The following is a 23,071-nucleotide window of genomic DNA, read 5'->3' on the forward strand; positions in this document are numbered from 1 at the left end:
GTGCTTCCATACATGTTAATCAGTGCAGTTACCCCTACACTTAAGTCCCAGGCAAACAATTTCATGACCAGATCAGTGTGCCATGCCTACGTAGAAATGTGGAGGACCGAGAGGAATGGGGCAGTCCCAACCTTTTTTTTTTTTTTTTTTTTTATAAGCTTTTTATTTTGGAATACTTTAAAGGAGAGCTGCAAATATAGTGCAAAGAGAATCCCATACACTCCTTACTCAAATTTTTCCATTGTTAATGTACTATTGCGTGTTGTCACATCTCAGAAACTGACACTGGTACATTGCATCAGCTAAACCCCAGGCTTTATGGATTTCACCAGTTTTCCCATTGATGTCCTCCTTCCATTCCAGGATGCATTCTGGGCTGCTACATTGCATTTCATTGGTGGGTCTCCCCAGACTTTATCTGATCTGTGACAATTTCTTAGTCTTTCAAGTTCTTGTGATCTTGACAGTCTGGGAGTCTTGGCCAAGTGTCTTGTAGAATATCCCCCAATCTGAATTTGTCTGATGTTTTTCTCATTATTAGACTGAGCTTCCAGGTTTTTGGGAAAAAATACTACACAGGTGAAATGGTGTGAAATGCCTTTCTCATTACATCCTCTCAGGTATATGAAAACCACATGACATTTCCTGTGCTAATAACCTTCATCACCTGGTTAAGGTAGTGTTTTTCTCCACTGTGTTTCTTTCCCTATTCTTGGGAAACAAGTCAATAAATCTAGCCCACCCCTAATGGAGTTGGTAGGAATCAAGTTTCCCTTTCTAGTGAAAATAGTACCTACAGAGAATATTGGGAATTAAAAAAACAAAAACAAAAAAGAATATTGGGAATTCTGTGAGGAAACTCTTTTCTCCCTCCTTTAATTTATATTAGTACGTACCTCATGTATATTTATTTTATCCTTAGGTTATAATCTAGTACTACATTATTTTCATCGCTCAGATTGTCTCAGCTGTATTGGGAGCTCTTCAGCTAGACTCCTGTGTCTCTTTGATACGTCTACATCCTTTTACTTTTTTGAGCACCTTTTAAAGAACTTTGCGACATACAAGATGCTTCAGGCTTATCTTGTATTTTCCCGGTCCCAGCCCTAGAATCAGCCATTTCTCCAAGGAGCCTTAGTTCTTTTTATTGAAGAATGGTATTTAGAAACTAAGGTCTAGCCCCAACATACTTTGCATTCATTTAATACCAGCCTGTGTCTAACATGATCAAGTCAAGATTATGGCCCCATCTGAAACTGAAATTGAAATTATTCTGACAGTCTCCAGTTTCCCATCAGCCTATGACTTCGCTTGCCTTCCCACCTATCCAAGAATCCTTAGTCGCTTGTTTATACTGTGGCTACCAGCATTCTGTTATTTTGCTAAACATTCGACTCCTTTATCTGCTTTTCAATCACTCAGCCATGGGTAAACTCACCATTGGATTTCCTTATGTAGCCATTAGCAACATAACATTTTAACATTTTTTATTGGGGGGGGGGATATGTTTTGGTTTGGGGGTTGGGTTTTTTGGGGGAATTGTTTTGTTTTCTAGCCCTAAAAGGGCCTTTAATGGTTGTACCACCTGTTCATTCAGTAAACCTCTTTGGGCCGTTATTTCCTTGGTACTGAGCTAGGTTGAGTATAAAAAATAAAACAGGTCCTGCCACCAAGTACTTCATAGTCTGGGGAGTGAGAGAGATACCATTAATTGCAGATTTCCCAATCCTGACCCCATTTTTTAAGCAGATGCTTTACTTCTTATTTCATGGAGAGAACGTAAGAATGAATTTCTTCAAACTTCCCTCTCCTCTCCTTACAAATAGCCATATACTCACCGATACTAGTGTAGCTCTTTATCTTTGCTTGGGAGAGAAAGTTTGCCTTTGCGAGGCCAGCCCTACCACCTGTGCTCTTAACCTCATTTATCTAGTTCTGGTGGTGGTTTCCCCCTTTCATCTTCAGTTTCTCTTGGGTTCCCTTCTGTCATCCTATAAGCATGTTAAAAATATCTTTCCCCATCCCTTTGCTTCCACTTCAAGCTTCAGATCTAGTTCTTTTCATTTCCAAAGTTGGTAAAGTAGTTTACACTTAATTTTTCTCTTCTTTTAGTGAAGAGGAGGCTTTTTAGCCTCAGGCCACTTTGTTCAGCACCTATCATTTATGAAACCGTTTCTCCTGGACATCAGCGGTCTGGTTGCCAGGTCTGATGGTCTTTGAGTCATTTGCCTTTTAGACCTGCAACCGTGTGCATCTTAGAGCTCCGTTCCTGTTCCCGTTCCCAGTTGGTTCAGCGTCTGTTCAACTCACTCAGGTCGTGATCCCAGGTCCTGGGATCAGTCCTGCTCAGCGGGGTGTCTGCTTCTCCTTCTCCCTCTGCCCCTCCCCTTTGCTTATGCTCTTTCTCTCTCTCAAATAAATAAAATCTTCAAACAGTAATAACAACTTTGTTCCCTTGGAGTATGAGACTGATACTCCTGATTTTTTTTTTTTTTTGTCTCCTTCATAGCCACTTTTTCCTTTGTCCCTTAAATGTTGGTGCCCCTGTCTTAAGTCCTTTCCTTGCTCTACTTTCTACTTCACCCTCCCCCTTTTTTTTTTCTACTTCACCCCCTTAAGCAAGTTGCATCCATTCTTTAGCTATCCCAAATCTTAAGTCCTACCTTTTCTCTCAACCTGGCAGATTGCTTATGGGACATTTTCATCTGGATGTCCCACAGATAACTCAAAATCAACATGTAAGAAGGGGAAATAATCCTTTGTATTTCCCATCTAACTTGACAGTATCACTACCCCTTGATCATTTATACTCAAAACCTCAATCATCTTTTAATTCTCATTTTCAAGTACCAACGTTTACTTGATTACCAATCCTGTCAGTATTACCAATACAACATCACTCAACTTTTTCCCTTTTTATTTCCACTGTCCTGGTACTCACCGTGGCTACTGCTCGGTCTCATAATGGATCTCCTTGCTTCTAGTTTCCCCAAGCCTCAGTCATCCATCTTCCAAACTCCTCCCTAAAATCTTTTGCTTTCAGGAAAAGTCTAGTCTTCTTGATACAGACTTGAAAACCTTTCCAGTCTGGTCTAGTCTATCTCTAGGGTGATTTTCTGCTTCATATCTCATACCTCTTTCTCCTGCTCACTCCCCCTGCTCCCAACACACACTTTGTGTTCATACCTCTGTGCCTTTATTCTTGATGCTCCCTTTGCCTGTAATCATTACCCTCCTTTTACATATTTTCAGTGTTTACCTTTGAGACAATTTGTCCTTTTCTCTTTGAAACCCTCTAGGTACTTTTCTATGCCCTAGACAGAATTAACTTATTTGATCTTTCTGCTTATATAGCTCCTTGCTCATACCCCTAGTCTGACCTGTAATTTTCTGGTTGCTTGTTGACATATTTTCCTGCCTTTCTAGACTATGAGATTCTGGAGGGCAGGAAGCACACATCTATTTGTAGGCCCAGCACCTAGTGAAATTCCTTTTTTTTTTTTTTTTTTAAGATTTTATTCATGAGAGGCAGAAACAAGCAGAGGGAGAGGCAGACTCCCGTGAGTAGCCCGATGAGGGACTCGATCCAGGAACCCCAGAATCAGGACCTGAACCAAAGGCAGACAGTCAACCATTGAGCCACCCACACACCCAGAAATTCCTTTTTTTAAGACTGAGACCTTAGGGTGCCTGGCTGGTTCAGTCGGAAGAGCATGCGACCCTTGATCTCAGAGTCGTGAGTTCAAGCCCCACGTTGGGTGTGAAGATTACTTCAATAAAAAGAAAGGAAGGGAAAAAAGGTTGAGACTTAATATTTTCTGAGTTGAATGAATAAACAACTCACTTTAGCCCTGTAGACAGGAGGGTCAAAGGTAACTTACTGGGCCACTGCAGACTTGAATCAGGATCCTGGTGAAGAAGGATCTTTGTGTATGTGGAATCAGGGAGACTATTTCTATGCTGGGGTCCTTTCTCAGGACCTTCTTAATCCCCCAACATTCAGGCTATTACCCCTTGTATCACCACCTCACCTCATAAACCTGGCTAGGATGTTTCTGTCTTTGAAAGGACAGAAACCAAAAAAACCTTGGTGGTCATCCATTCAGAAACCAGAAACCTTGGTGGTCATCCAAGGCTTTGGGTAAGGAGACTGCCTCCCTGCCTCATCTTCACCTCGCTTCCCTCTGGAGGAGGTAGTCTCCTGAGACACTCCAGACAGAAGAAGCTATTTGACCTTCAACTCCCCACCTGCCCTCCAAACCCCCACCCCCACCCCCCACCCTGCCGCCAGACTTATCTGATCTGGAAGCTGGTGAAGGAAAATAGCTGTAACTAAGTGCAACATTCCATCTATCTCACTGGCAGAGGCCTGCAGACTCTCCGAAGGTCCCAGGGAAGGATGGGCAACTGCTCATCTGCCTCTGGCTCTAGTCATTTCTCTGGCTGCTCCTTTACAACACTGGAGCTTTTACTCTCTCCGTCCCTCCTGCAGGCCCCCCAGGAGAAAAGGCTCCAGAATTAGAGAGTTCATACTTACACCCTCAGTCCTGGTCTAAGCCAGACCATTCCCAGGAAAGTTTTCTAGGCAACCATCGGGGGACAGAAGGCTAGGAAAACAGGGAACCAGTCCCCTCTGACTCTGAGTCTCATGGGAGCCAACAGCTTGCAGGTTGGGAAATGATTACCTATTAATGTAATGCCTTACTCTGGGGAAGAGTGTGGTGCAGTTGGACTCCTGTCTCCTGCTGCAGCACAAGCTATAGGCTTCTTCCATGCATCACACCCTGGGCTCTTCCTTCACCCTATACAGTCCCTGAAGCTTAATAAATATAGGAGGTGGACGATAGATACTAGTCTTTAGAGGAGACTCTTTTGGGATCCCTGGGTGGCGCAGCGGTTTAGCGCCTGCCTTTGGCCCAGGGCACGATCCTGGAGACCCGGGATCAAATCCCACATCGGGCTCCCGGTGCATGAAGCCTGCTTCTCCCTCTGCCTATGTCTCTGCCTCTCTCTCTCTCTCTCTCTCTCTGTGTGTGACTATCATAAATAAATTTAAAAAAATAAATGTTACTTTAAAAAAAAAAAAATAGAGGAGGCCCTTTTGCCCCTCCAAGCGCCCTGACTTTCTCCTATGTCTGCTGACCTCTGGTGGTGGTAGTTTGAACTGTACCCTCCTTTTCCAGTTAGTGGCCTGCTCACAGGTAATGGTGCATATTTTCTCAACAATCTAGATCCAAATATTCAAATACTGTATCAAACGGAAATACTTTTTAATGCTGAATTTTTAAATTTGTTTTCAGGCACCATGGAATAAGATAAAGAACAGGGCCTGGGCTTTGGAATCAGACTTAACTAGGTTCAAATCTGCTGTTTCCTAGCACGGTGACCTTGGGCAAGTTACCTAAACTCAGCTTTCTTACCTGTGCAGTGAAAACAATAATAAATACCTCAACGGGAGCATGAGATGAGACGATTGTAAAATGCATAACCCTAGCTCGGCCCTAGCACATAGGGGCTCAATAAAAGGTGTTTTTTTTTTTTTTTTTTTTTTTTAACCTTCTCAGTAATAGTGATTTTTTTTTTTCAGTGTATGGCTCAATATGATTTTTAAAATTTTGGTAACATAAAATTTCCCATTAGCCCATTTTCAATGTGACTTTTTTATAACTCTTTTCTGATTCTGGAGTTTGGAAACTGAAGTCAACTTTAGTATCGTCTGTGAAGCCTGTCTGCCCAGAGAGCTGCAGATCCGAGCCCTGAAAAGAAGGGATCTTGGGCATAGCTGAATGGCTTAGTTGACCTCATTCTGGTTTCTGGCCTGGGAAGGGCTAACAGTATCCAGCACTTTCCTCCAGGGTCAGCAAAGTGCAGAGGCCTGAGGTTCCATGTCATGGGGTTCTCAGCTGGGCCTCCAAGACCCCTTCCTCCCACTTTGCAGAGAAAAGAGGAGGCAGCCTGGCTGCAGAGAAGAGGATATGAGATTGGTTCTCTGCTCCTCCCTCTCCTTGCTTTTCCCCACACCCATCCTCTCCCCCACAGCAGCCGTCTCCCCCACAGAGACTTGGGAAGAGGGAGGGGGGCGGAGTTGGGGACGGAGGGATCAGAAGACCCACAGTGCCCTATATCTGAGGGAAGCTCTGGCCCAGGGCAGCAGTGCTGGTTCATGCTCCCCTCTTCATGCTGCTTGCCTCCTCCAGCATGATGCTGGGGACTCTGGGCCTTTGGGTACTACTTCCCACAGCTGTGCAAGGTAAGTGTCTACAGGGAGGGGCAGGGCCTTTCCAGCTCACCCACTGAGGGAAAGGGGGACTTGAAGCAGCAGCCACCCCTTTGGAAGAATGAGTGGGGTGGGTGAATGAGGGCAAAAGGTAGAGCATGTGTCCCCAGGGTGAGGTCAGGTTCCACACCTCTGCTGATCCTGTTTGCTCACAGCTTTGCCATGCTGGCCCTGGGATATGAAAACCTGTTTTGTCTCTCCCTTGGGCTGCTGCTTTTGCCCCTGCATTCATTCCTATCTTGAACCCTCCCCTCTCCCCACCCTGGGCCACAGCACCCCCAAGCAGGCGGACCTGTGTGTTCTTTGAGGCCCCTGGAGTACGGGGAAGCACAAAGACACTGGGGAAGCTGCTAGATGCAGGACCAGGGCCCCCCAGGGTTATCCGCTGCCTCTACAGCCGCTGCTGTTTTGGGATCTGGAACCTGACCCAAGACCAGGCACAGGTGGAGATGCAAGGTGAATGGCAAAGTATACAGCAGGTGATAGCTAGGGTGGGAAACAGGTACATCCTGGGGTGGGGGTGACAGCAGTGGGAGAGGAGGAGAAATGGAATGTGTGGAGGGAAAGAAAAGCCGTGTGAGATGGAGGGGATGCCTCTGATAGAGAAGGGGGTTATCCTCTCTGTTCCTAGACCCAGTTATGCTCGCTCGCCCTTTCTCTCCCTTTCTCTCTTCTAATCCCACCCTATCAGGATGCCGAGACAGTGATGAGCCAGACTGTGAGTCCCCCCACTGTGACCTGAGCCCCCGAGCCCACCCCAGCCCCGGGTCCACTCTCTTCACCTGCTCCTGTGGCACTGACTTCTGCAATGCCAATTACAGCCATCTGCCTCCTCCAGGGAACCCTGGGACCCCTGGCTCCCAGGGTCCCCAAGCTATCCCAGGTAGCCATGCAGGGGGCTGGGGCTGGGGGCTGGGGCCCAGGTTAGGATGAGAGGTAGAACCAAGGCTGGTTCTCACCCTACCCCCATCCCAAGTTTTCCTCCTCCTGGCCTTGAGAAGTTGGTTGCCCTAGTGACTGGGAGATAAGGGGCTTGTGACCAAGGTGGGGGTGGGTCCAGAAGCAAGTTCTCTGAGGAAGGGGAGAGGAACAGAGTGGATTTGGGGCAAGGCTCATCCAAGCTGCATTCTTGGCTTAACGTCCAGGCGAGTCCATCTGGATGGCGCTGGTGCTGCTGGGGCTGCTCGTCCTGCTGCTGCTGCTGCTCGGCAGCATCATCTTGGGTACTGATCTACTTCATGCCTCCCTCGTGACCCCAAGTCACTGCCCCAAAGCTCTGACTCCTCTCCAGCTTCCCCTGACCCCGTGGTTCTGAGATCTCTAGAGCCTGAGCCCACTGCCTCCACAAAGCCCCTTTCCCAGTCTCCCTGCCTGTGCACCCTGACCCAAGAGCTCCCTTCTGCCCCAGCCCTGCGACAGCGGAAGGCCTGCAGCGTTCAAGGTGGGCCAGAGCCGGAGCCAGAGCCGGAGCAGGAGCCGGAGCCAGACTCAGGCGGGGACTGGAGTGCTGAGCTCCCCGAGCTGTCTGAGCTGTGTTTCTCCCAGGTGCCTGGGGAGGGGGCCGGGTCCTGCAATCCCTCCCAGGGTGTGCTGGGGAGGAAACCTGGCCCCGCGACTAGCTGAGGCTGGCACCCAGCACTGTGTTTCCGCCAGGTAATCTGGGAAGGAGGCCACACGGCCGTGTGGGCTGGGCAGCTGCGAGGCAGACTGGTGGCCATCAAGGCCTTCTCCCTGAGGGCTGTGGCCCAGTTCCAAGCGGAGAGAGCGGTGTACGAACTGCCAGGCCTGCAGCACGACCACATTGTCCGCTTTATCACCGCCAGCAGAGGGGGCCCTGGCTCCCCGCCCTGTGGGCCCCTGCTGGTACTGGAACTGCATCCGAAGGTGAGGACCAAGGGACGTCTGTATGCATTTGCCTGTGTGTGTATGTGGGTGCTGGATGGCCGCGGGGCCCCGCTCGTGCTTATTCATCCGCTTCAGATTTCCTCTTCTCTAGACGTTCAAAATGATTTTGTCTTCTTGGTTCATTAGACAAGCAATATTTGCTAATATTTTTAATTTATGAAATAGAGATAGAGAAGGAGAAATCAAAACTACTCATGTTCCTGGGACGTCTGGGGGGCTCATTGGCTGAGCATCTGGCTCTGGCTCAGAGGCATGATCCTGGGGTCCTAGGATAGAGTCCCACATCAGGCTCCCTGCAGGGAACCTGCTTCTCCCTCTGCCTGTGTCTCTATCTCTCTCTCTTTGTGTTTCTCATGAATAAATAAATAGAATCTTAAAAACAAAAACTACTCATATTCCCAACCTTAAGGAAAATCATTGTTAAAGAAATACGTCCAGGCCTGGCCCTCCAAACTCACTGACACAGTCATTCAAGAACCATGTACCACACCTCCTGTGCTAAGACAAACAGCCTAGCCCTTGCCTCTGTCGATTGTGTAGAGTAGTGCGGGAGACAGAGTGAATCAGGTAAACACAAAAATAAGCATCAGATGTCAAGGGCATAAAGTGCTAAGAGAGGAGGTACTGTGAGATAAGAATAAGATGTGACTCAAGGGGAGGGTCATGAACAGGAAGGATGAAGAGGACAAGGTGGGCAGGGACCAGACCACACCTGGCCTTGTGGGCCTGCTAAGGACTTGGGGACTTTATTAGCCCCGTCATCTTCTCTCTCTGAAATCTTGAATTCTGAGAAGTCCCCTCTTTGACTATGTGTCTCAATGCCCAGCTCAAAAATCTCTGCTTTCTTGGGTTGGTTTGTTTGTTCAACTTCCCCGGCACACTGAAGGCACCCAGTAATGTTTGTTGAGTGAGAGACACTAATCTAATGCTCCTTCCCCTCCCAATTTCCACTTGCTCCCCTTCTTTCACTCTCCTACCTGGTGGCTCTCCCATGGGCCGGCTCTTCCCTACAGGCCTGACGCCTCAGGCCAGGTGGCTCACGAGGGGTACCACCACTTAGCTCACTTTGCCTCTCTTGCTTCTGTTATTGCCTCAAGTCCCAAGTCAGGATGACGTAGTTACTAGTGAGTGATCCTAGAGTCAGACCACTTGGGTTGAAGCTCTACTTTTTTCTCACCAAGTGACTTGCAAGTTTATTTAGCTTTCTTCCAAGCACCTGGTCTATAAATGAGGCATGTCAGGAGTACATTCTCTCCTAGGGTTGTTGTGAGGATTAGGATTACAGGAGGCCTGGCACATAGTAAGCGCTCAGACACTTGAGTTAGGGCTACTGTTTTTCCCATCAGTCTGACAGATGCATGTTCTCACTCCTCCCCTGCCTCTTGTCTCAGCCTGGATGGATCAGTGTGTCGGTCTGTTGGGAGATGAGAGCGAGGTCTCTAGATTGATCTCTGCACCTTGGGGTGGATCAGCCACCTCCAGGTTATGTGTCCTCTTCTTCTCTCTGCTGCTCCCCAGGGCTCCCTGTGCCAGTACTTGACCCAGCACACCAGTGACTGGGGAAGTTCCATGCGGATGGCACTGTCCCTGGCGCAGGGCCTGGCATTTCTCCATGAGGAGCGCTGGCAGGATGGTGGGTGAACTGGAAGTAGGAAGCTATGGGCATCAAGAGCTACGCTGCTGTGTCTGGTTCTCCCTTAGCTTGAAGGGAAAGAATTGGGTCAAAAGAGAAAGGAAGAAGACCCACGCCCCTTCAACCTTGGCTTCTCCCACAGGCCAATACAAACCAGGTATTGCCCACCGCGATCTGAGCAGTCAGAATGTGCTCGTTCGGGAGGATGGGTCGTGTGCCATTGGAGACCTTGGCCTTGCCTTGGTGCTCCCTGGCCTCACCCAGCCTCCCACCTGGGCCCCTACTCAACCCCGAGGCCCAGCTGCCATCATGGAGGTGAGTACCCTGGATGAGGGTGAGGCCTGGGATCATGGCGGTGTTGCTGATGAAGATGTGTCCTTTGCTGTGGCAACAGTGCGGCAGTACCTACGGAGTTTGGGACATTGCTGAGTCTAGTTGGGGGGACGTCGCATGGACCAGTGTTGTGGTGAGGCTTGCCAGGAAGGTGATTCTTGGCCTCCACACCTTTCTCTCCAGGCTGGCACCCAGAGGTACATGGCGCCGGAGCTCTTGGACAAGACTCTGGACCTACAGGACTGGGGCACGGCCCTCCGACAAGCCGATGTTTACTCTCTGGCTCTGCTCCTATGGGAGATCCTGAGCCGCTGCCCAGATTTGAGGCCTGGTAAGGATGGGTGTGACAGCAGTCCCTCTCTCCCCAAGCCCCATACCTCACCACTCCTTCTATGTCCACCTACCTCCTGCTGCGGGAAGCCCTGCCCTTCTCCCTCTTGGACTTTTCACAAGGAGGCTCCCCAGGACTAGTTGACCTAGCCCTGTGCACCTTTCCCCAGACAGCAGACCACCACCTTTCCAACTGGCCTATGAGGCAGAACTGGGTAGCACCCCCACCACCTGTGAGCTGTGGACCTTGGCCGTAGAGGAGAGAAGGCGCCCCTGTATCCCATCCACCTGGCACTCCTTCACCACAGTAAGAGGCCACCTGCCAGTGGGCTGGGGGCCTGGAGAGTATGGACATGGGCTTCGAGGACTTGTCTACTGGGACCAGCCCAAATGCTCCTATCTCCTCTCATCTGCCACCACTCCCCATCTCATGTTCAGCTGGAGCTGGACAAACTTGCTCTGTACCTCAACTCATCCTCTTCCACCACAAGTCCCACACCCCATTCCTGAGACAGAGACTGACACCTTCCTCCTGCTCAGACTTGCCTGGTCTGTCTCTCTTCTCTCCACTGTCGGTTAGCCCTATTTCTCAGTCTCCTTCTCCAGGAAGCCTTCCTTGGCCTTGCTTCTGCCCTGAGCTCTGTTCCCATGATGGTCCTCTCCTGGCACACTGGAACCCACCATTTAATCCAGTAATTCCTCACCCTGTCTCACACATCTGTGTTTCTGCCATGATCCAATAAAAGCCAGTCCTAGGTTTTAAGGGTTAAAAAAAGTGGCCAAACAGTGAAATTTCAGGATCTGTATAATTAGTTTCCTAACAGGAAGCCCCTTTCCCTGCTACCTGGCCTGAAATTTCCACTGCAACAAGTGTCTATTGGGTTAAGTATTGTTTAGCTAAGACCCTGGTTGCCTGAAAGGAAGGAGAGTAATTTCCCATCAGTGTGTTAAGTCATTAATCTGAATCAGCTCCTCAGAGGAAAAGGTTAACCCTCTGGAAGACACCCAAAGAACCTGTCTCATAGGGAGCAAGATGCAGAGAGCTGGATTTGGGGGAGCGGGAAGGGAGGGGGGCTCCAGAGAGGATCAGAAGAGGAGTGTTGAAAACAGGGTAGTGGTGGACACCTCTCAACTCTGGGGCTACTCAGGGGGCCACTTCCAGGATTAAGCCTGCTTCCCGGTCATTCTTCCCAGGACCCTGGCAGCCTGAGAGAGCTGCTAGAGGACTGTTGGGATGCAGACCCCGAAGCACGGCTGACAGCTGAGTGTGTACAGCAGCGCCTGGCCGCCCTGGCCCATCCTCAAGAGGCCCAGCCCTTCCCAGAGAGCTTCGCCCATGGCTGCCCACCCCTCTGCCCAGAAGACTGTCTCTCAGCTCCTCCCCACTGCCATTCCCCCTTGTAGGCCTCAGCTGGATGTCTGCTACTTCCTTGTTCCAGGAATCCTCCTGTACCATCTCTCACCTGTAAACGCGCAGTTATGTATAATCTATGTTCGTGCAAACATAAATCTGGTGGTCGGATGCTCGGTGCTCCGCCTCACCACTGCCTGTCCTACCTGCTGAATGCTTGGATCCTTCTGCGCGCATCCTGTACACTGCAGTCCCAACCAGGGAGAAGGGGTGGGTGAGAGATAAAGTCAGCTTGATTTCCACGTCCTTGGGCCTTCCCCGCTTCATGTGATCCGGGGCTCCTCCAGTCTCTCTTTTTCTCCTTCTCTAACACAGGCCTTCATTTGGTGGGATCGCATGGTGGGCACTGGGGGAAGATGACATCACTGCTTGGCAAGTGCTCGGAGACTCACAGCTCACCTGATTGGGGGCACTGCCTGGGGTACTGGGGGAGTGTCCTGTCTGAGGCTTGAGTGGGAAGGCCTCACAGAGCACAGGAAGCTCTTGGGTTTTCAACCAGCAGTTTTCCAGGCATGGTGGGGGCAGGAGGCACAGGGTCTTGAGGGGCAGTAAGTACAAAGCAGCAAGGAGCCTGGGTAGCAGAAGTGTCGGGTGTGTGAAGGAGAGAGCAGAGACGTTCTGTGGAAAATCGTAGGCAAGGCCTTGTGAACCCTACTGAGAAGTTCTTCCTTCATTTCTTTTTGTGCCTTCTCTACTGGCTTTTCTTTCCCACCCCAGGCCCCTTTCATACTGGGTGCCCCTCAGGGACATTTCACACTGGGTCCCTGGTTTATAGCTCTAGTTCAGTTTCTTTTCTTTCTTTCTTTCTTTTTTCTTTTTTAAGTGTTTTTATTTTTTATTTTTATTTTTTTTAGTAATCGCTATACCCAAAGTGGGGCTTTACCTCCTGACCTCAAGATTGAGGACCCCACCCCACCCAGTCCTATGCTCCTCCAGTTGAGCTAGCAAGGCACCCCCACCCCAACCCACCCAGTTTAGTTTCTAACTGAGTGGTATTGGGCAAGTTACATTCTCTCTCTGGGCCCTCAGGTTTCTCATTTGCTAAATCAGGGGGATGAGGCCTTCTGGTCTAACTCCAGGAGAACAATGGGAAGGCTTTGACTTCACTACAACAGGATTGATTCCTGGTCAGTGAGCACCAAGCCCTGTGTCTTTGAGCAAGTTACCTACCCTAGGAATCTGTTTTGTCATGTATAAAGTATGGGTAAGAATATCTACGCTGCTTGCAGAGTTGATTCAGGGTAAACAAGAAGGGGTGATGGGTCTTGTGTAGCACCTGGCCTCAGTGGACACTCTGGACATGGGAACAGTTGTGAATGAACATTGAGATGCTCTCTTGTCCTTTTGTATGTTGGTTGCTCCAGCATTAGCATTAATAAAGTAGAGCCTGTCTACTTTCAAGCCCTAAGACTTCACTTTTCTTCAGAACCCCAATTCTCGGGGATCCCTGGGTGGCTCAGCTGTTTGGTGTCTGCCTTTGGCCCAGGGCGTGATCCTGGAGTCCCAGGACTGAGTCCCACGTCGGGTTCGCGACTTGGAGCCTGTTTATCCCTCCTCCTGTGTCTCTGCCTCTCTCTCTTTATCTCTCTGTGTCTATCAGAAATCAATCAATCAATCAATCTTAAAAAAAAAAAAAAGAACCCTAATTCTCTACAAGACATTACCACCTGAAATTAAACACATCAATAGCCAAGCTCCGGCGTCCCCCTCACCAACAGGGCTGCCTTCCCCTCTTCCCTGGCTCTCAAGAGCACCATATTTCTCTATCTCTTAGTAATCTCTACACCCAACGTGGGGCTCAAATTCATGACCCTGAGATCAAGAGTCACATGCTCTCCGACTGAGCTAACCAGGCCTACTACACTAAGTTTCTCTTGGTCCTAGAGGATCCCAACAAGGAAGGTGTTTTGTCTCTTCTGTGACCCCAACTCATCCCACCCATATCTAGTCAATTCTCAACTGGGGTTGCATGGGTAGGGCCTGCTCTGGGCACCAACTGTCTTTTTCTCCTCCTAGGCTAGCAGGCCCTAACTATTACAATTGCCTCTTGACCACCTATTTTCTTTCCAATCTTGGTTAAAAACTATGCTCTGAATAACCTTTTTTTTTTTTTTTTAATAACCTTTAAACGTAACTTTTATTTTTTTTATTTTTTTATTTTTTTTAAGATTTTATTTATTTATTCATGAGAGACAGAGAGAGAGAGATTGAGAGAGAGACAGAGACACAGGCAGAGGGAGAAGCAGGCTCCATGCAGGGAGCCCGACGTGGGACTCGATCCCAGGTCCCCAGGATCAGGCCCTGGGCCAAAGGCGACACCAAACTGCCGAGCCACCTGGGCTGCCCTAAACGTAACTTTTATTAGGTGTTGCCTCTGCCCAACAGTCTACTTGCCTTTTTCATGACAATCCTGTAAGCATGAGCACCACTTACAGAGGAGGAAACCAAGGGCTCAGAGAAGTTTAGAAATGTGTGCAAGGCCTCATTGCTTTTAAAAAAAGAGTAGGGGGGATCCCTGGGTGGCGCAGTGGTTTGGTGCCTGCCTTTGGCCCAGGGCGCGATCCTGGAGACCTGGGATCGAATCCCACATTGGGCTCCCGGTGCATGGAGCCTGCTTCTCCCTCTGCCTGTGTCTCTGCCTCTCTCTCTCTCTCTCTGTGACTATCATAAAAAAAAAAAAAAAAAAAAAAAAAAAATTTAAAAAAGAGTAGGGATTCCAGCCACTAAAAACAATATTTAAAAAACAAAACGGGCAGCCCTGTGGCTCAGTGGTTTAGCACCACCTTACAGCCCAGGGTGTGATCCTGGGGACCTGGGATCAAGTCCCATATCAGGCTCCCTGCATGGAGCCTGCTTCTCCCTCTGCCTGTGTCTCTGCCTCTCTCTCTCTCTCTCTCTGTCTCTCATGAATAAATAAAATCTTTAAAAAAATAAATAAATAAAAAATAAAAAAAATAAAAATAAAAAATAAAAAACAAAACAAGGACACCTGGGTGGCTCAGTGGTTGAGCATCTGCCTTTGGCTCAGGGCATGATCCCAGGGTCCGGGGATGGAGTCCCACATTGTGCTCCCCACGGGGAGCCTGCTTCTCCCTCTGCCTGTGTCTCTTCCTCTCTCTGTATGTCTCTCATGAATAAATAAATAAAATCTTAAAAAATAAATAAAAAACAAAACAAAATAATGATATTTATGATAACACCATAAATTATTAAAAATGGATAATGTCATGTGAAAAGAATTTACAAATATATGCTGACAAGAGTAGGACTATTAAATCAAAAATAAATCTATCATCAGGGCACCTGATTGGCTCATTCACAAGAGCATGCAAGTCTTGATCTTTGGAGTCAGAAGACCATGTCTCTCTCTCTCTCTCTCTTTTTAATTTATTTCTTTATTCATGAGAGACACAGGGAGAGAGAGAGAGAGAGAGAGAGAGAGAGAGGCAGAGACACAGGCAGAGGGAGAAGCAGCCTCCATGCAGGGAGCCGGATATGGGACTCGATCCCGGGTTTCCAGGATCAGGCCCTGGTCTAAAGGTGGCGCTAAACCTCTGAGCCACCCAGGCTGCCCCCATGTGTCTCTTGATCTCAGGGTTGTGAGTTCAAGTCCCACAGGAGGTGTAGAGATTACTTAAATAAATAAAAAAACTTAAAAAAAAAAAACAAACTTAGGAGTGCCTGGGTGGCTCAGTCGGTTAAGCATCTGCCTTTGGCTCAGGTCATGATCCCAGGGTCCTGGGACTGAGCTGGAGGGGCTGGCTCCCTGCTCAGCAGGGAGTGTGCTTCTCCCTACTCTCTGCTCCTCCCCCTCTTGTCCTCCCCTCCCCGTCCAATGAATAAATAAATAATCTTTTTTAAAAATAAATAAAAGGGCAGTCTGGGTGGCTCAGCGGTTTAGCACTGCCTTCAGTCCAGGACGTGATCCTGGAGACCCAGGATCGAGTCCCATGTCGGGCTCCCTGCAGGGAGCCTGCTTGTCCCTCTGCCTGTGTCTCTGCGTCTCTCATGAATAAATAAATAAAATATTTTAAAAATAATAATAATTAAATTAAATTAGAAAAAATAAACCTAAGGTCACAAGAAAAACAAATACCAATAGAACATTTTACAAAATTCCCAACTAGTACTTCTCAAAACTATCAAGATCATCAAAAACAAAGAAAGTCTAAGGGTGTTGGGCTGGCTTGATCAGTCAATAAAGCATGTGATTTATGATCTTGGGGTTGTGAGTTTGAGCCTTACATTGGGTGTAGAGATTACTTTAAAATAAACTTTTTTTTTTTTTTTTAAGATTTTTATTTGTTTATTTGACAGAGAGAGCACAAGCAGGGGGAGCGGCAGGCAGAGGCAGAGGGAGAAGCCGACTCCCATCTGAGCAGGGAACTAAATGACAGGGGGCTCGATCCCAGGACCCTGAGATCATGACCCGAGCCAAAGGCAGATGCTTAACCTCCTGAGCCACCCAGATACCCATCAAATCTTAAAAAGGAGGGCAGCCCGGGTGGCTCAGCAGTTTAGTGCCACCTTCAGCCCAGGGTGTGATCCTGGAGACCTGAGATCCAGTCCCAAGTCGAGCTCCCTGCATGGGGCCTGTTTCTCCCTCTGTCTGTGTCTCGGCCTCTCTCTCTCTGTCTCTCATGAATAAATAAATAAAATCTTAAAAAAATAAATAACAAAAAACAAAGAAAGTCTAAGAAACTGTCACAACTAAGAGTAGCCTAAGGAGACATGAAAACTAAATATAATGTGATATCCAGGATAAGATCCCAAAATAGGAAAAGGACAATGGGTGAAAACTAAATAAATCTGAATAAAGTATGGAGTTTAGTTAATAATAATGAAACTGTATTGGATCATTACATTAAGGTAACAAATATACTATACTAATATAAGATGTTAATAATAGAGGGAACTGGGCATGGGGGATATGAAAACTGCATTACCTTCTCAATCTTTCTGTAAATCCAGAACTGCTCCAAAAAAATAAAGCTTATTAAGCAAAACAAAACTATGACCATCTCCAAAACTTCAGAAAGGCTATAAATACAAAGAACAATGGGAGGATCGTGATAAGCATGAAAATGTATACTTATAGTATTTATGTTGTATTGAAGGAATCACTAGCAGAAAAGCTAGAAAACTTAGATTATAATCTTGGTTCTCCTAACTGTGAACTCTTAAAAATGTTTATTTAATTTTCTCAGAATGTTGAATGGATTATTCTCTAAGTCATTTCCAATCCTATGTTTCCACAATTCTATGATAAAATATTAAAGTCCCCGTTGTGAAGATTACTTTTACCAAATCTAGTGGTTACCTAGTATGAGATACTGATGATCAGTGATTCCACGCTCATAGAGATGCATAGTGAGATGCAATACGGGAGATAATTGTATTCCTCACATTCAGCTCCCCCTATTGTTAACATCGTACATTAGTATGGTATGCTGGTTACCTTAATGATCCAATGTCGCTTTGTGATTAAGTGATTATTACTTATTTTCCATACTTTATAAGCACACTTTTTATTAATTTATTTTTAATTTATTTATTCATGAGAAGGACAGAGAGAGGCAGAGACACAGGCAGAGGGAGAAGCAGGCTCCACGCAGGGAGCCCGACCTGGGACTCGATCCCGGGACCCCAGGATCACGCCCTGGGCTGAAGGCGGCGCTAAACCGCTGAGCCACCAGGGCTGCCCCATTTTTTAGAAACTCAAAAACATAAGTCTCTGAATAGAGACAGACTCAAGGAAGGGAAACTGTGTGGCTAAAGACAGGGCTGGGGGACAGTGGGAAGAAGACTTTTTTTTAAGATTTTTAAATTATTTATTTATTCATGAGAGACACAGAAAGGGACTCAGAGAGAGGCAGAGACATAGGCAAAGGGAGAAGCAGGCTCCCTGCAGGGACCCCGATGTGGGACTCCATCCCAGGACCCCGGGGTCACACCCTGAGCCAAAGGCAGACACCCAACCACTCTGACACCCAGGCGCCCCAAGAAGACTGAGTCTTGATATACAATTTTTTTTTCTTACCTCTTAGATTTTGAACTATTTGCGTGTTTTGTCTATTGAAATTTAGTATTTACTTAAAAAGTCTATGCCAGGGGATCCCTGGGTGGCTTAGTGGTTTAGTGCCTGCCTTCCGCTCAGGGTGTGATCCTGGGGTCCTGGGATCAAGTCCCATATTGGGGTCCCTACATGGAGCCTGCTTCTCCTTCTGCCTGTATCTCTGCCTCTCTTTGTGTCTCTCATGAATAAATAAATAAAATGTTTAAAAAAAAAAGTCTATGCCCCAAAAAAAGATGGAAATATACCAAGATATTAACAGTAATGATTCTGTTTGGATAATGAGACTTCAAATACAGTTTGTTTTTTCTTTCTGTTTTTCTATTTTACAACTTTTCTTTAATTCTCACAAATTATGGGACACCTGGGTGGCTCAGTGGTTGGGCATCTGCCTTCGGCTCAGAGTGCTGGGATCGAGTCCCACATTGGGCTCCCTGCAGGGAGCCTGCTTCTCCCTCTGCCTGTGTCTCTGCCTCTCTGTGTGTGTGTCTTTCATGAATAAATAAAATCTTAAAAAAAAATAAATAAATATAAAAAATAAATTAAAAAAATCCTGGTGGATCTTGATTGGATTGTATTAAACCTATATATAGATCAATTAGGGAGAATTGACATTTTACCAATTTTTTTAAATTAATTAATTTATTTATGATAGTCACAGAGAGAGAGAGAGACAGAGACAGAGACACAGGCAGAGGGAGAAGTAGGCTCCACGCAAAGAGCCCGATGCGGGACTTGAACCCGGGAATCCAGGATCACCCCCTGAACCAAACCAACTGCTGAGGCATCCCTGAAATTATTTCCTTTGTGAGCATCACATTCTTGTCTGGACTGTAACTAAGAGCATGGAGGGTGAGGAGGAACATAGTTTACATTCCTTCCAGTTCCTTTATAGCACCCAGTTCAGGACTCTGCATACAGCCTGGTGGACTGAATCGACTCCTTAGTTCTTGCCCTGAATCTGCCACTAACTGGGGTGAAATCTGCAACAAATCATTCTGCTTTCCGAGCTTCATTTTTCTCCTCTGTTCAAGAAGGCTGAGTTCACTTTTGATGTGCTAAATTTATTTTCAATAAACATTTTTTTGACCAACAGACCTGATTGGAAAAAAAGATAAAGAGCTTGTAGAATGACACATTATTTGGTTCGGTGAGAAAATTTTATGCCTTCCCTTTCGTTTTTTAAATTTTTTTCTTTTATTTATTTAATTTGTTGCCTTCCTGAAGTTATTAGCAAGCAAGTGAAATATGTCTGCATTTCTACAGTGCCTACCTCAGGTCTAGGGAAATATCTACAAAATCTTTTCTATCTTCAGCCTCCTCTCTGAATGTCCTTTTCCTGGAGTGGTAGCTGTTTTTTCTTTCAAATACTCTGGAGGAGGGGATCCCTGGGTGGCGCAGCAGTTTGGCGCCTGCCTTTGGCCCAGGGCGCGATCCTGGAGACCTGGGATTGAATCTCACGTTGGGCTCCTAGTGCATGGAGCCTGCTTCTCCCTCTGCCTGTGTCTCTGCCTCTCTCTCTCTCTCTGTGTGTGACTATCATAAATAAATAAAAATTAAAAAAAAATCTTCAAATACTCTGGAGGAGAGTAGATATTTTCCTTTCTGTCTGTTGCTACTTCCAGATCATTTTCCTTTCTCCTCCAAAATCTGAGGATCTCTGAAACACACACCATCAGACCATGCTACTTCCTACTTCACCTTGTTGTGATCATTTATAGATCTCCTGGTCACTCCTCTGTATTTGTTGAACATTTCAGCATCTGGCTCAAAGTCTCTTTCTATCACTACTTTCATCATCATTATGTACATTCTCTACGTCACTCTGTAGATAATCTATTTAATCCTTTCTTCTTTGACCTTTGCACTTCCAACAAGATTTTCCTCCACTACCTCCACCAAGAACTGTTTCCAGCATTCTACTCTCTGGATACCACCTTCTACCTCCTTTTCAGCTCTCTTACTCTAGAGAACCTCCACTGGGACACCCACGCCACTGAGCTGCCACTTTGTCACTATCCATCACACCCTTATGTCGTTCCTTATTTACTCAGTTTATTTTCCATAGTCTATCACCGTAATCCCTGCTTGCACACTTAACAGCCTTGCCCTCTTTTCTCTTCTCCTTACTTGTATTTTCCAGGAAAACCATAACTCAAATTAAAGCCAGTTCTTGGGCAGCCTGGGTAGCTCAGTGGTTTAGCGTCGCCTTCAGCCCAGAGTGTGATCCTGGAGTCCCAGGATCGAGTCCCACGTCAGGCCCCCTGCATGGAGCCTGCTTCTCCCTCTGCCTGTGTCTCTGCCTTTCTCTCTCTCTCTCTCTCTCTCTCTTTCTGTCTCTCACGAATAAATAAATAAAAATCTTTAAAACAAAATAAAGCCCGTTCTTCTATACCACAGCTGTACCCAAACATTGGAATTTAACTGGAAGAAACAACCACCTGTGCCAACTGGTCTCACTTTATTTTTATTATTATTTTTTAAAATCTTTTTTAAAATTTATTTATGATAGTCACACACACAGAGAGAGAGAAGCAGGCTCCATGCACCGGGAGCCCGACGTGGGATTCGATCCCGGGTCTCCAGGATTGTGCCTTGGGCCAAGGCAGGTGCTAAACCACTGCGCCACCCAGGGGTCCCTGGTCTCACTTTATGTATTTGGCTCACAGACCTCAAGTGGGCCATTCATACTGCCCAGCAACCCTACTCCAATTCCCTAAACAATTCATTTGCCCACTTTTTGTGATGACTATGCTTTTTTATTTTTTATTTTTTGACTATGTCTTTTTAAAAATTATTTATTTATTTATTCATGAGAGACACACTGACTGAGGCAGAGACATAGGCAGAGGGAGAAGGCTCCCTGCAGGGAGCTCGATGTGGGGCTTGATCCTAGGACCCCAGGGACCATGACCTGAGCCAAAGGTAGATGTTCAACTGCTGAGTCATCCAGGTGTCCCGAGATGACTATTTCTAATCTTCTCCTCCCACCTCCCTATCAACTAAGAACCTTGCTTTTTACTTCCCTAAAGAAGAAGAAGAAGAAGAAGAAGAAGAAGAAGAAGAAGAAGAAGAAGAGGAAGAAGAAGAAAGAACAGCAATCAGCAAAGAATGGTTATATCTCCCACCACTCAATCTACCACAATTTACCAATGCATTTGCATCTGATTTCCTTCCTGTTATAATATAAGAGCTAACACCTATGTGGAGCTTACTATGTGCCCAGAGTTCTTCACATGTATTAAGTCCTTTAAACGTCATTATGGGGATCCCTGAGTGGGGATCCCTGGGTGGTGCAGCGGTTTAGCGCCTGCCTTTGGCCCAGGGCGCGATCCCGGAGATCCGGGATCGAGTCCTGCGTCAGGCTCCCGGTGCATGGAGCCTGCTTCTCCCTCTGCCTATGTCTCTGCCCCTCTCTCTCTCTCTCTCTCTCTCTGTGTGACTATCATAAATAAATAAAAATTTAAAGAAAATAAACGTCATTATTAATTAGGTATTATTATTTTTAAAATATTTTATTTATTTATTCATGAGAGACACAGAGAGAGACAGAGACACAGGCAGAGGGAGAATGGGCTCCAGAACCCCGGGATCACACCTTGAGTCAAAGGCAGACACTCAACCACTGAGCCACTCAGATGCCCCACATGTGGTTTGGGCTCAGGCCATGACCCCAGAGTCCTGAGGTCGAGGTTGGGCTCTGCGCTCAGTGGGGAGTCTGCTTGAGACCTCTCCCTCTGCCCCTCCCCTACTCTCTCATGTTCCCTTCCTAGACTGCTGATCTTACTGCTTCACTTCTCTGCTTCCTTATTTACCAATACTCCTTGGAACAGTTACTTTTATTTGCTGTCTCCACTTCCTTATTTCTCATTCTTTCCTCTGTTTCAGACAAAATTTTGTCTCTACCATGTAATTAGAACTGCTCTTAAAATGTACATCATCATCCTTCCAAAACCCAATGGCCAATTCTCAGACTGTACCCTACATTATTTATCAGCAACATTTGACACATTTGATAGCTTCCTCCTTGAATGCCTTCTTCATTCTCTTTTCTGATTTCCCCCTTCCTCACCGGCCACTCATTCTATATCCTTTTTTTTAATTCTTAAATTAAAAAATATATATTTTATTTATTTATTCATGAGAGACACACAGAGAGAGGCAGAGACACAGGCAGAGGGAGAAACAGGATTCCTGCAGGGAGCCCGATGCGGGACTCGATCCCAGGACCCCGGCATCACACCCTGAGCCCAAGGCAGACGCTCAACCGCTGAGCCACCCAGGCGACCCTCATTCTGTATCCTTTGCTCGGTCCTCCTCCCATTTTCTTTGGCATGATGAAGGCCAAGTGCTGGACTCTCTTTTCTACTCTGGCCACACTTTTCTTCTAGCTGACCTCACCTAGCTCCCTGACTTTACATGCCTGGATAATTTAATTTTTTTCTTTTCAGACCAAACCTCTTCCTGAGTTCCAGATCGCCAAATCCAATTGCCTTCTCAACATCTCCACTTGGATATCTGATAGGCATCCTAAACTTAACTTGTTCAAATGTACTCACTTGTCTTCTTTATTTCAGTAAATGGCACCATTATTTTTCTTTCTTTTTCCACTTTTTTAAAAAGATTTTGTTTATTTATTCATGAGAGACAGAGAGAGAGAGAGAGGCAGAGACACAGGCAGAGGGAGAAGCAGGCTCCACGCAAGAAGCCTGATGTGGGACTCGATCCCAGGACTCCAGGATCAGGCCCTGGGCCTTAGGCAGATGCCCAACCGCTGAGCCACCTAGGCATCCCTTTTTCCACATTTTTTCTTCCTTTTCATTCACCATTATTTTTCAGTTGCTCACCTATCCCTGGGTTCATCCTTGAGTTTTGTTTCTTTTTTTTTTTTTTTTAAGATTTTATTTATTTATTCATGAGAGACACAGAGAGAGGGAGAGGCAGAGACACTGGCAGAGGGAGAAGCAGGCTCCCTGCAGGGAGCCTGACTCGGGACTGGATCCTAGATCTCCATCCCGGATCTCCAGGATCAGGCCCTGGGCTGAAGGCAGCGCTAAACCACTGAGCCACCCGGGCTGCCCAAGTTTTCTATTTCTTTCACAGGTCACA

The 23,071-nt window shown here is 46.8% G+C and overlaps 1 protein-coding gene across 1 annotated transcript; it reads left to right on the forward strand.

Moving 5' to 3' along the window:
- Window positions 1-6,109: 6,109 nt before the first annotated feature.
- AMHR2 (anti-Mullerian hormone receptor type 2) lies at window positions 6,110-13,290 on the forward strand. Its single transcript, XM_038577788.1, is given in 12 exon segments — window positions 6,110-6,250; window positions 6,551-6,733; window positions 6,969-7,160; window positions 7,423-7,500; window positions 7,686-7,822; window positions 7,931-8,161; window positions 9,701-9,815; window positions 9,958-10,130; window positions 10,332-10,479; window positions 10,649-10,785; window positions 11,673-11,857; window positions 11,859-13,290. Coding segments are annotated over 12 exon segments (1,836 nt in total). The 5' UTR covers window positions 6,110-6,177; the 3' UTR covers window positions 12,043-13,290.
- The last annotated feature ends 9,781 nt before the right edge of the window (window positions 13,291-23,071 follow it).

Source organism: Canis lupus, chromosome 27, assembly GCF_011100685.1.
Source record: "Canis lupus familiaris isolate Mischka breed German Shepherd chromosome 27, alternate assembly UU_Cfam_GSD_1.0, whole genome shotgun sequence".
Taxonomy (NCBI): Eukaryota; Metazoa; Chordata; class Mammalia; order Carnivora; family Canidae; genus Canis; species Canis lupus.